General features: G+C 36.6%; 1 protein-coding gene across 1 annotated transcript in view; it reads left to right on the plus strand.

The window, feature by feature from the left end:
- Positions 1–3,965, plus strand: part of lhx2b (LIM homeobox 2b) — a 20,723-nt gene extending 16,758 nt beyond the window's left edge. Inside the window, exon 4 of the mRNA XM_016244120.1 lies at positions 3,849–3,965. Coding sequence (XP_016099606.1) covers positions 3,849–3,896 — 48 coding nt within the window. The 3' untranslated portion in view covers positions 3,897–3,965. The remainder of the gene's footprint in view (positions 1–3,848) is intronic.
- The last annotated feature ends 8,537 nt before the right edge of the window (positions 3,966–12,502 follow it).

Raw genomic sequence — 12,502 nt, forward strand, 5'->3', positions numbered from 1 at the left:
GGGGTATGCTTAAAGAATGATTGCTTATAAGGCGATTTTTCTTATTTAAAAAGTCCCAATAAATCAGGGTTATTTACTGAAGAAAAAAAATATTGGTGTAGAAACAATTTTAATTTAGAAACTGCCAAGAAATGGCAAGTGAATTAAATATGAAATTCATCTATTCAATAATAGAAAGACTGAAACAGTATTTTCTTGCAAAACATACTCCAATAATCTTTGTTTCATTAACAATTTAGAAAAATCATTTTTTAGTGTGCAGGATTTACTTTATAACAATTTTCACACAAATAAATACAAAGAAACAGCACGTCACACATTTAACTAAACATATTAATTGAAATGTAAAATTGAAGTAGAAAGACTGAAATAGTATTTTCTTGTAAAACACACTTTATTGTATTAACTGCTTTTCATATTTAATATAAAACATACTATTTTTTCCAATGCTTGTGTGAGATATAATTATAGAATAGAAAGGTGCAATGTTGGTTAAAGCTGATGTGCGGTGGGTATTTTACCTTTCTGCACCGCTTGGCCTCCTTCAGCTTTTAGCACATGTGAGCGTGCCTGTGCTCTGGCTGGACTGGTGGGCATCATTAAACAGACAGCATTCGTCTTTCCTCTGCCAGTCACTCTCCAGCGCTTCCATCCGCAGAAAACACACCAACACCTTCACAACATACAACAACATGCAACACGTCAGAACCTCCACACCAAAAACATCCTGACCAACAACCCAGCTGTAAACACACACACACACAAACACACACACACACACACACTCTGATGCCAACCACTGGTGGCATTCTGAGCACTTGCATTATGTCAATTATTGAAGGATGTTCTCATGATATATTTATCATGTTGTGATAAGCGGTAAACACTCTGGCCTGTGTGTGTACAGCGAAGAGAGTGATATTCCATTACAGCACATTAAATAAACATGCCCTGATCAATTATTGATCTTTGACTAAGTGTTAAGCGTTTAAATCTTAAAGGGGTCATATGATGCGATTTCAATTTTTTCTTTCTCTTTGGAGTGTTACAAGCTCTTGGTGCATAAAGAAGATCTGTAAAGTTGCAAAGACTAAAGTCTCAAATCCAAAGAGATATTTTTTATAAAAGTTAAGAGTTAACCACGCCTACCTAAAACGGCTCGTTCTAACACGCCCCCACATGTCTACGTCACAGTGTGGGAAGATTCGCATAACGCTGCCCAAACGTTCTCGCTGTAGTATTGTTGTTGCCATGTGAAAGCGAAACTACTTTGTTTGGTCTTCCAAAAGAGGATGATATCCGCTTCGTCATGCCTAGAGCTGACCCGTGCTGGTCGCTGAGGAAATACATCGACTTCGTGCTGTGGATCGCCGGATTGGCTTTCACCGTGGACGAAGTGGAGTCCAGCCCGGGGTAGTCACATGTGGTTGCCGCAAGCCCGCCGGCCGCTCCTTCATCGAATCCGCCGCCTCTGCTCACTCTAGTCTTTGTTTGGTCTTCCAAAAGAGGACACAACTAGAAATCAGTGGTTAACACTTCAACCCAAATATTCAGATGTGTGCAGCACATTTTATGGAGGACTGTTTCCTGATCCTGGGAGAGTAGACTACAATGCCGGCTGTTCTGACTCACAGACTGTAATTTTAAATAAAAAGGATTTGCCACTGACGATTCAAACGCGAGTTTTGGGCAGTGTAGAGTAGGGCTTGTTGTTTGTCATTTCTCCGATCACAAATGCAGACATGGTTTTATGTTTACACGGCGCAATGCAATGCAACGCGTAAAAAGACAGTATAAGTCATTATAATCCATAATTATGTCCCCACTGGACACAACAAATGCCTCGTTTATAATGGGTTTTAATGTTTTTGTCTCTTCGCTCCGGCCAGGGCATGGCATCACAATATGGTAAGGGGCGTAACATTTCCGTCACATGCTTGAGGTATTCGGTCAATCACAACGCACTGGATAGCTGGCCAATCACAGCACACCTCGCTTTTCAGACCGATGAGCTTTGTAAAAATCTACACGTTTCAGAAAGGCGGGGCATAGAGGAGAAACAATAATGTACAGTATGTGGAAAATAATGTGTTTTTTTAACCTTAAACCGCATAAACACATTTCATTACACCAAATACACAAAATAATGTTCTTTTTTAGCAACATCATATGACCCCTTTAAGTATATTAAGGGAACGGCTGCAAGACGTCGCCTGTCTGCTGCTTTTAATTAGTGCTGGTAAAAAGACCAATAATGCGTAACAGATTCTTAAACAGGACGATGAGGGGAATCTGATGTCACTTTCTGCAGAATGGAAGCCATTTGTCTCTCATGTGCATGTGGATAAAAAAGCCTTTAATAATGAATAGCTGATTTAAAATTTACTGTGACAACATTGACTAGAATTCAATAACCTTTTCTAAATGTTTTCTAGATGCTTCAGACTTTCCCTGCGTTTCCGTCTCTCTCTCTCTCTCTCTAAATAATGACAATAATAATGATTATTGCATTTTCCTAATTTCAAAAGCTTATACACTGGTGAAGAAAAAATAATTGTGTGTAAAAATTATTTTATTACATAGAAATGAAATAAAACCTATATTTAGTGTGTGTGTGTGTGTGTGTGTGTGTGTGTGTGTGTGTATATATATATATATATATATATATACGCACACACACACACACACACACACACTCACACTTACCAAGGCTTCATTTATTTGAACAAAATTACAATAAAAACAGTAAAAATTGTGAAATATTATTACAATTTAAAATAACTGTTTTCTGTTTGTATACTTTTTCTGTGATGCGCAGCTGAATTTTCAGCAGCATTACTCCAGTCTTCAGTGTCACGTGATCTTCAGAAATCATTCTAATATGCTGATTTGCTGCTCAAGAAACATTTCTGATTGTCATCAATGTTAATTAATATTTTATTATCAATTATTTTCAGTATTCTTGTGGAAAGTTTGATACGTCTTATTTTTTAGGATTCTTTAATGAATAGAAAGTTCAAAAGAACAGCATTTATTTGAAATAGAAATATTTTGTAACATTATAAATGTCTTTACTGTCACTTTTGATCAGTTTAATGCATCCTTACTGAATAAAAGTATTAATTTACATTTAAAAAGTCCAGCAATTTTTACCACTTTATCTTGTTTCGTTGTCAATTCTGTTACCATAATTTTGTATAGTAACCAAATGAATAGTGTACATGTAAAAAAAAATAAAAAATTAGTATTAAATTGTCCTCGTAGCTTTGTAATGTCAAATTAAATAGTTAATCTCTGATGTGTTTATATAAATGCGTTAACACTACAAATTCTCGAAGAAAAGTGTTCAAAATCTTACTTTAATCCTCAAACTAGGCCATTTCATAGAACGACCAGTTCATGAGACTAAAATTCATTAACATGAGCGCCATGCGACTAAACGGAGACTAAGTATCGGTTAGCACAGCCCTACAGGCTGAGGCCAGCGCTTGCTAAACGACTCTTGCCCCATTGTGTCCAAGTGGACTTGAATGAAATACATTATGAAAATGAGAACGAGCATGGCTACGTTTTCCTGAGGTCATTCTGTGACTGTTTAGCTCTATTTAGGACTCTTCTGGCCGACCCTCAGGCCCTTGTCTTCTCCAGGCTAGCCGCTAATTAGCATGAGTAACCTCCAGTGCTTGAGCATCAAAATGGCTCTCGCCACCGTAATCGCATTCATTTGATGGGTGAAGAGCCGTGGTGAGATTAAATTAGAGTGATTAATTAGGGGTTGACGCGCCGCCAAAGGTTTTCAATTTTGTGTTGTCACATCAATAACGGATATCTCCTTCTTGACCACACAGGAACGGCCTAAAGGAGACGGACGCATGGGGAATTACCAACAATTATGACCAATTAGTCATTCCCATCTCCAGACAGGACAATGGGAGCCAACCGGAGCATTTAAATAGTGAGCTCTCGCCGCGTCTTTGATGAATTTTACTTGAGATGAAAATCACTAATTATTATGTTTGGTTTTTTTTGCATACTAAAACTAAGCTTGCCCTCATAAAAAAAAATTAATGTTTTTAATAGTATTGAATGTGCACTTGTAGTGTACTTTAAGTATGAAACTGTACTTGCATATAGTAATATTAAATAAAAGTGTACTTAATAAAAGTGTACTTAAAGAGTGACACTTTTCATGAGTATGTTTCTTAACACAATTTTAAAAAGGGCAATATTAAATATTGTGAGTCTATGTTTTAAAGTGCATTTTAAATCACTGTTATAAAGTCATGCTTTAATTATGCACACTTATTTTTTGTGTTGACTAACATACTAAAGCACAAAGTACTTGATAATTTTAACTGTAGTGTGTTATTCGATATTACACTTCAAGTTAATAGATTTTAAATGTACTAAACTGCAACTTCATCATTACAAATGTGTAACTACAAATATTTAAAATACATGACATAAGATTCAATAGATATTACATTATGGTATATTTTAGTTTACCATAAATGCTTGTCAGTACATTCAACAGTACACTACCAAGTGTACTTAAAGTGTGACACTTTTCATGAGTATGTTTCTTAACACAATTTTAAAAAGGGCAATATTAAATATTGCGAGTCTATGTTTTAAAGTGCATTTTAAATCACTGTTATAAAGTCATGCTTTAATTATGCACACTTATTTTTTGTGTTGACTAACATACTAAAGCACAAAGTACTTGATAATTTTAACTGTAGTGTGTTATTCGATATTACACTTCAAGTTAATAGATTTTAAATGTACTAAACTGCAACTTCATCATTACAAATGTGTAACTACAAATATTTAAAATACATGACATAAGATTCAATAGATATTACATTATGGTATATTTTAGTTTACCATAAATGCTTGTCAGTACATTCAACAGTACACTACCAATATTTCAAAGATGATAGAATTATGAAATTGCACAAAGATGTACTTAAGCCCTACTCAATTGGGTCAAAATGCACTACACAGTTCAGATAACTGTATTTAATATGACTTTATTTATTTAATTGCAAATAATATACATTCATTATGCACTTAAGTACATTATTTCCATAATAAGTGCTCTTTTTACAAGTATGCTACTTCTTTTTCACAAGAGTAACGCTGTGTCCGAAATCGCATACTTCCCTACTATATAGTGGGAGAAAAACAGTATGTGAGGTGAGTAGTATGTCCGATTTCATAGTATCCGATAAACAGTAGGCGAAAAGTACCCGGATGACCTCCTCCTTCCGCCCGGATTCTGAAGTGCGCATTCGATGGACGCTTTACTATCCCATGAGGCCACGGGAGAGGATTTATGACTGGCAGTGAAGCGACGCAACTGACACTGGTAGGTCCTGTGACAGTAACAACATGGCGGATGTAGTACGTCCGAATTTCATTCATACTACCCATATTCATACTATATAGAACAGGGTTCCTCAAATCTTGCCCTGGAGGGCCAATGTGCTGCAGAGTTTAGCTCCAACCCTGATCAAACTCAGCTACCAGTGATTTTCTAATGATCCTGAAGACATTGATTAGCATGCTCAGGAGTGTTTGATTAGGGTTAGAGCTAAACTCTGCAGGAAAGTGGATCTCGTGGGCCAGATTTGAGGATCCCTGATATAGAACGTACTTTTTTAACAATCATGAAGTAAATTCAAAAGTAGTACCTACTCTCATAATTTTCAAATGTAATGCAACTAATCTTGAAGTAACCTAAAAGATATGCCTTAAGTGTTTAAACATTATTTTCAGTTCACACTTAAATATAATATTTAAAGTGCATTATTTCCGTAATAAGTGCCCCCTTTTTTTTTTTTATATGCTACTTTTTTTCCCAAAAAGGTAAGTCTTATAATTTTTCAAATGTAGTGCAACTAATCTTGATGCAACCTAAAAGACATGCTAAAAAAACAGTAAAATTCAAATATAGTTTTTGATCATAGTTTATTGATTTGGCTGTAGATAAAGACCTTTCAATAAATAGATTAGAGCTTTTCCCTGACAATTCCTGTTATTTTAGTATCACTGAGATACTATTATAGTTTTTATTTAATATTTTAATATTTTGTTTTCATTTTAATTTAACGTCTTAGTACTTTTTCCTTTTTCTTTGTTTATATATATATATATATATATATATATATATATATATATATATATATATATTTATTTTTTATTATTTTAGTTTCAGTTAACTAAAATAACCCTGATTCAGACTATTAAAACCGAGCCGCTCTCAACCAGGTCATCATTGACCAAACCGAGGCCGGTTCATCATTTCGGAGATGAACGGTGGTGTAATGTGCTCTGGTTAGCGCTGTAGCACTAGCTGTCAGGATCCTCCAGCGGCTGACAGGCCTGTCTGCAACCAGCAGAGGAAAAAAGACCGTCAGACTGACACGCTGTTTATTCACAAATGACACTGCCGGCAACCGATCGGTGTCGCTGCTGTTTTTTTTACTCATTTCCCCCCTCGAATGAGCCTGTGATGTTTCCTTTGTAGGTGCTACAGGAAGGGGAAGAATAATTGAACGTTGACGGCAGCAGAGAGCGAACGGGAGGGTGAAACACAGACACCTGCGGCAGGTGACACGTCTACGGCTGATAGTTAGAGGAGAACGGGCTTTAAAAAATGGCTGATTATTGTCGCCGTGACAGGTCCTTGGAGCAAAAAACACACACATGCATGAAAACACGCTGCTCATTTGTATTTGCTTCCTGCCTAAAGTCCCTGCACCCGCAACTGCATATTATGCCAGGAGCAAAGCCATAAATAAAACAAATCGGAGAGCGCTGCACTTCCGCTGGCACATGACTGGACGAAGCCTGAAAGGGAAACACAAAGGTTACCGCGGCTCATTCGGCCATTTGTCTTATTTGTTGGATCTGCACGACTTGATTTGGCAAACGAGCGCTGAGGAATCCAGTGGCATCAGCACTTAATCAAAACGTGCCTCGCCATTATAAATCAGTTGAACTACTGACACCTGAACTTTACTCCACGCGCGTTTTTAAAGGCCATGCGCCGCTGCCTCCGCTATTAGGGCGGTGCTGATCCATGGAGCTGCATCGAGGTCAGGCCGCAGGCCGACGGAGCCCCACCGCATGCATCACCTGCGTAACAACAGAGGCAGAACCATAATAAGATGAACCGCAAAAAAGCTGGAGAAATATACTTTGTGTTTTTGAGTAGTTTGTGGATTTAGGACAACAGCTTAAATTGAGCAACGTGCTCGAGTCTCATCTGCTGCTGGCACATGCAGACACGGGTGGAGAAATCACTTTGTAGAAATTTCTACATTTGTCCAGTTACTTTTTCAACAACCATGTCAGGATACACTGTTGTTACACTGTGGAGCTTCTGTCATGAAAACAAATTCCTCGTATGTGTAAACATACCTGGCAATAAAAACTCATTCTGATTCTGATTCTGATGTGTCACCCTCCTCTATTCAGTTCCTACAAGCATGCACAAGGAGAGAAAGATGAAAATTATACAAATTTAAATCAAAAGAAATAAATGTTTACACACACACACATATATACACATATATATATATAATTAAAAATGATAACTATTACAGTTAGATTTCTTACATTTGTATGTATTTGTGCATCTATCTTTACGTATAAAATACACATTTTTTTAGACAAAACAAACGGTCAGAATTCCAATTATATTATAAAAACAATAAAGTTATAAAAATGTTATATATAAAATTGTGTGTTATGTGTGTGTGTGTGTGTGTGTGTGTGTTTGTGTGTGTGTGCGTAATATTACAATATCAGTTAGCCTATATATTATTATAAATTATTATAATTCAATTATTACCTTTATATTTTTTTGGTATTTCCGCTGGCACATGATTGGACGGAGCCTGAAAGGGAAACACAAAGGTTACCGTGGCTCATTCGGCCATTTGTCTTGTTTGTTGAATCTGCGGGGCTTGATTCGGCAAACGAGCGCTGAGGAATCTGGTGACATCAGCACTTAATCAAGACGCGCCTCGCCATTATAAATCAGTTGAACTACTGACACCTGAACTTTACTCCACGCGCGTTTTTAAAGGCCATGCGCCGCTGCCTCCGCTATTAGGGCGGTGCTGATCCATGGAGCTGCATCGAGGTCAGGCCGCAGGCCGACGGAGCCCCACCGCATGCATCACCTGCGTAACAACAGAGGCAGAACCATAATAAGATGAACCGCAAAAAAGCTGGAGAAATATACTTTGTGTTTTTGAGTAGTTTGTGGATTTAGGACAACAGCTTAAATTGAGCAACGTGCTCGAGTCTCATCTGCTGCTGGCACATGCAGACACGGGTGGAGAAATCACTTTGTAGAAATTTCTACATTTGTCCAGTTACTTTTTCAACAACCATGTCAGGATACACTGTTGTTACACTGTGGAGCTTCTGTCATGAAAACAAATTCCTCGTATGTGTAAACATACCTGGCAATAAAAACTCATTCTGATTCTGATTCTGATGTGTCACCCTCCTCTATTCAGTTCCTACAAGCATGCACAAGGAGAGAAAGATGAAAATTATACAAATTTAAATCAAAAGAAATAAATGTTTACACACACACACATATATACACATATATATATATAATTAAAAATGATAACTATTACAGTTAGATTTCTTACATTTGTATGTATTTGTGCATCTATCTTTACGTATAAAATACACATTTTTTTAGACAAAACAAACGGTCAGAATTCCAATTATATTATAAAAACAATAAAGTTATAAAAATGTTATATATAAAATTGTGTGTTATGTGTGTGTGTGTGTGTGTGTGTGTGTTTGTGTGTGTGTGCGTAATATTACAATATCAGTTAGCCTATATATTATTATAAATTATTATAATTCAATTATTACCTTTATATTTTTTTGGTATCTATTTATATATATATATATATATATATATATATATATAAATAAAAAAAAGAAGTTGTAGTAACTCAACAAAATTGTCTTGTTAACTTTAGAAATTGGGAAAAGGATTTTTAGTTCCTAGCATGCTTTGCATAGGACTGGATAAGGAGAATAAATGCTGAAATTAAGTGTTATTTTTTGTGTTTTTTAGTGAAGGGTAAGACCTGTTAGTGTTTAATGCTGTTATGTTTGACATTTTAAAGAGTTTCTGTTATGTTGAAGTTTTTGTGGTTACCATTGAGTATAGCACATGAAGGTAAACACTACATTGACTCTATTAATGCCAGTGACAAGTAACATCTTACTTGTTCATTAAATATACATGCTAAATAACTAAGTTGCATTTAGCATGTGCTATGATAGCTGTGGATTTGAATTGAAAAAAGATCATATAAATGGGTTCCAGGCCCACAAACCCGTTAGCTGGATCAACTTATAGATGTTTATGTTAGAAATTAAGTTCTTCTAACTTAATGTAGTTTGTTGGATGAACATAATTCCATTACTTGTCATAACTAAAGTTGTCATAACTAAAAAAAAAAAAAAAAGCAAACTGTTAATTATTAATTGCGTAAATGTTTTTGTTGTTGTCGAGCTAACATTATTTTTAGAGTGTAGACTATACTTTTAGGATACTTTTGACAGCTATAGCTTTCATTGCACGAAACATTCGGATAAACTTTGCATCTTCACAGAAGTATTTGGAACAAAATAAGGGTGAGCAATGATGACAGCTTTGGTTTCTTTGGATAAGTTGTATTTTGTGGTCCAAATTATTAGTTTAGTCTTTTATCACGTAAAGCTGGAGTATGTCATTTCTGCAACACATAATTGCAAAATAATGTTTTCAAACAGGTTTCCCAAGCTCTCGTCTGTCTGTAATTGGTTGAGTAACAGGTAGTCCCACCCCATACACTTACAGTCGACTTTGCATATTAAATTGGATTATGAGAAAGTATTTGAACATAAAATACTTAGTTATTAGAATGATTTCTGAAAGATCACGTGACACTGAAGACTGGAGTAATGATGCTGAAAATTCAGCTTTGATCACAGGAATAAATTACATTTTACTATATATTCAGATATTATTTTAAATCGTAATAATATTTCACAGTACTGCTCGATTTTGCATATTAAATTGGAACATGAGAAAGAAAATAGCACAGGCCAAACAACACTCACATTTCCTTTATAAAATGTTAAACACACAATTGAGCATCACAATTACACGTATTACAGTGCTGTAACTTTTAATTTTGGGATATTTCACCACAAAATTACAAATTCTGCTTAGATAGATACTTTGAAAAATGGCTGTTTTTTTCTTTCTTTTCTTTTTTTTTCTTATAATGAAAGTCTAGTGTTGTTTTGGACCTCATGGACTGTCACTGCACAGACAAAAAAAAGTTTAGAAATATTTCCTTTGGCCAACATGATTGATGAGAGAATTATCATTTTTGGGTGAACTGTCCCTTTAAGACTAATCTACTCTATGACAAACAAACTTTGGAATCAGATGGAACAATCAAGTCCAATTTATTTATTTATACACTTTTCACAATATACATCATTTCAAAGCAACTTTCTACAGAAAGTCATGTTATTATTTATAATATCTTAATATTTTCATGCATTATAGCTGCATTTAGCAGATTAGAGCTGAGTGATAATATAGTTTTACATTTTGCAACGATACAAGCAGCTGAGATTTGATATACTGTGTATATATACTGCATGTATGCAGATAAAGTAGGATATACTCATATATTTACCTTTATATAAAGAGCTGGGTGAAAAAATAGGTCCATTTTGTGACAAAAAAGCAGTTGAGATTTGCCATATAGTATATTTTGCTTTATGTGATACTGTATGCATGCATGTGGATAACGTTGGATATAATAAATACCCAACATTATATAAACAGCTGTGCGATAAAACACTTCACATTTTTGCAACGATATAAAACAATCACGCAGCCGAGATTTGCTATATAGTATATATTGCTTAATGTGAGGGCACACGGGTAAAATAGGATTTACTATATATATCACTGGACGATAATATAGTTAACATTTCTGGATGATATAACTAGCTATTACAAGCGAATACAAACTCCTTTGGTGAGAGAGCAACAACATAAAGAAAAAAAAAAAAAACAGCAGTGTAGAGGGTGTGAGGTGTCCACAGTTCTGCGTGTGACATTGTCTCGTGTTTGTCTTTCAAAAAGCTGACATTCCTATGAAGCCACCAGCATCTACCCCTTCCCCTCTCTCTCTGTGACAGATCGCAGCGCACAATGGGACAGTTCATCTAGTGCACTACAGAGGGGGCTTTCCACCAACATTACCACTCAACTCTGCAAAATGTCCAATGATGTGTGTTGAATCACAAAAATGTGTAAGGAATAAAGAATAAAAACTAGATTTTAACTATTTTAATTTGAAGAATGCAAAGTTATTAGGTCAGTAAACGCAAGTCCTAATGCATCATTTGTATTATCAATGTGAATGTTCAAATCTCCTTGCGCTAATTGTTGGAGATTTTAACATTCACGTTGATAATGCAAATGATGCATTAGGACTTGCGTTCAAATGGAGAAAAACGTATGTAACCATGGTTCCCTGAGTAGGGAACGAGACACTGCGTCCTCTAGGGGTCGCTATGGGGAACGCCTCGTCGTGACCCGTGTCTGAAGCATACATTGAAAAAACACCAACAACACGTTGGCCGGCGACAGCCATGAGTGTCTCATTCCCTACTCAGGGAACCATGGTTACATACGTAACCTGAGATGTTCTCCTTCAAGGGAACTTCAAACTGCGTCCTCTAGGGGTGGCTATGGGGAATGGTATACCCACACTACCATGCTGAGGGTAGTGCATGCCAGAAAACCATGGCAAGCACTAAGTACCAACTCTACCATAGACATGGGAGTTGCCCCTGGGACGTTAAGACAGCTGTCAGTGACATTATCCCCTACGGCCAAAGGCCTAGGCTACATACCCCAAAAACGTACCTGTTAGGGCCAGAAATTCTGGGCCCGGGGAAGAGCTCAAGGCTTGGAATCAGGAATAGATTCCTTTAAGGGAATACGACCAAGAGCCCAGAATCATACTAAGTCTTGACCTGTCACACAGGGGCTACCGCATGCTCTGCATATGCTGAAGGAACTGTCTCAACAGACCCCTAGTAGCAATACCCTGTTAAAGTAGGTATCCAGAGAATACATAGGTGGAGTTGTGCCCAAGGCGGAACCGGGGTTTTAAACCACTCAGAAAGAGCACGAAGTTCTTGCGCGAAACCCTTACGGGCTTAACCAGCTCAAGAAAGGGCACGAAGCTGCAGCGCGAAGCCCTCACCATACAGGATTTTGAAAGCACGCAAAGTACTAGCGTGCACACTTACCATAACATGGATTTAAAAACACCATTCTAAGGGGCCCTCGTGGCACTCTGAAAGAGCAGCCCAAAGATGGAAATGGTGCATCCCAAAACACTATGTTTGAGAAGTCATCAACTCGATCTAAGGT

Source organism: Sinocyclocheilus grahami, unplaced genomic scaffold (genome assembly GCF_001515645.1).
Source record: "Sinocyclocheilus grahami isolate Dianchi unplaced genomic scaffold, SAMN03320097.WGS_v1.1 scaffold708.1, whole genome shotgun sequence".
In the NCBI taxonomy this organism is placed as follows: domain Eukaryota; kingdom Metazoa; phylum Chordata; class Actinopteri; order Cypriniformes; family Cyprinidae; genus Sinocyclocheilus; species Sinocyclocheilus grahami.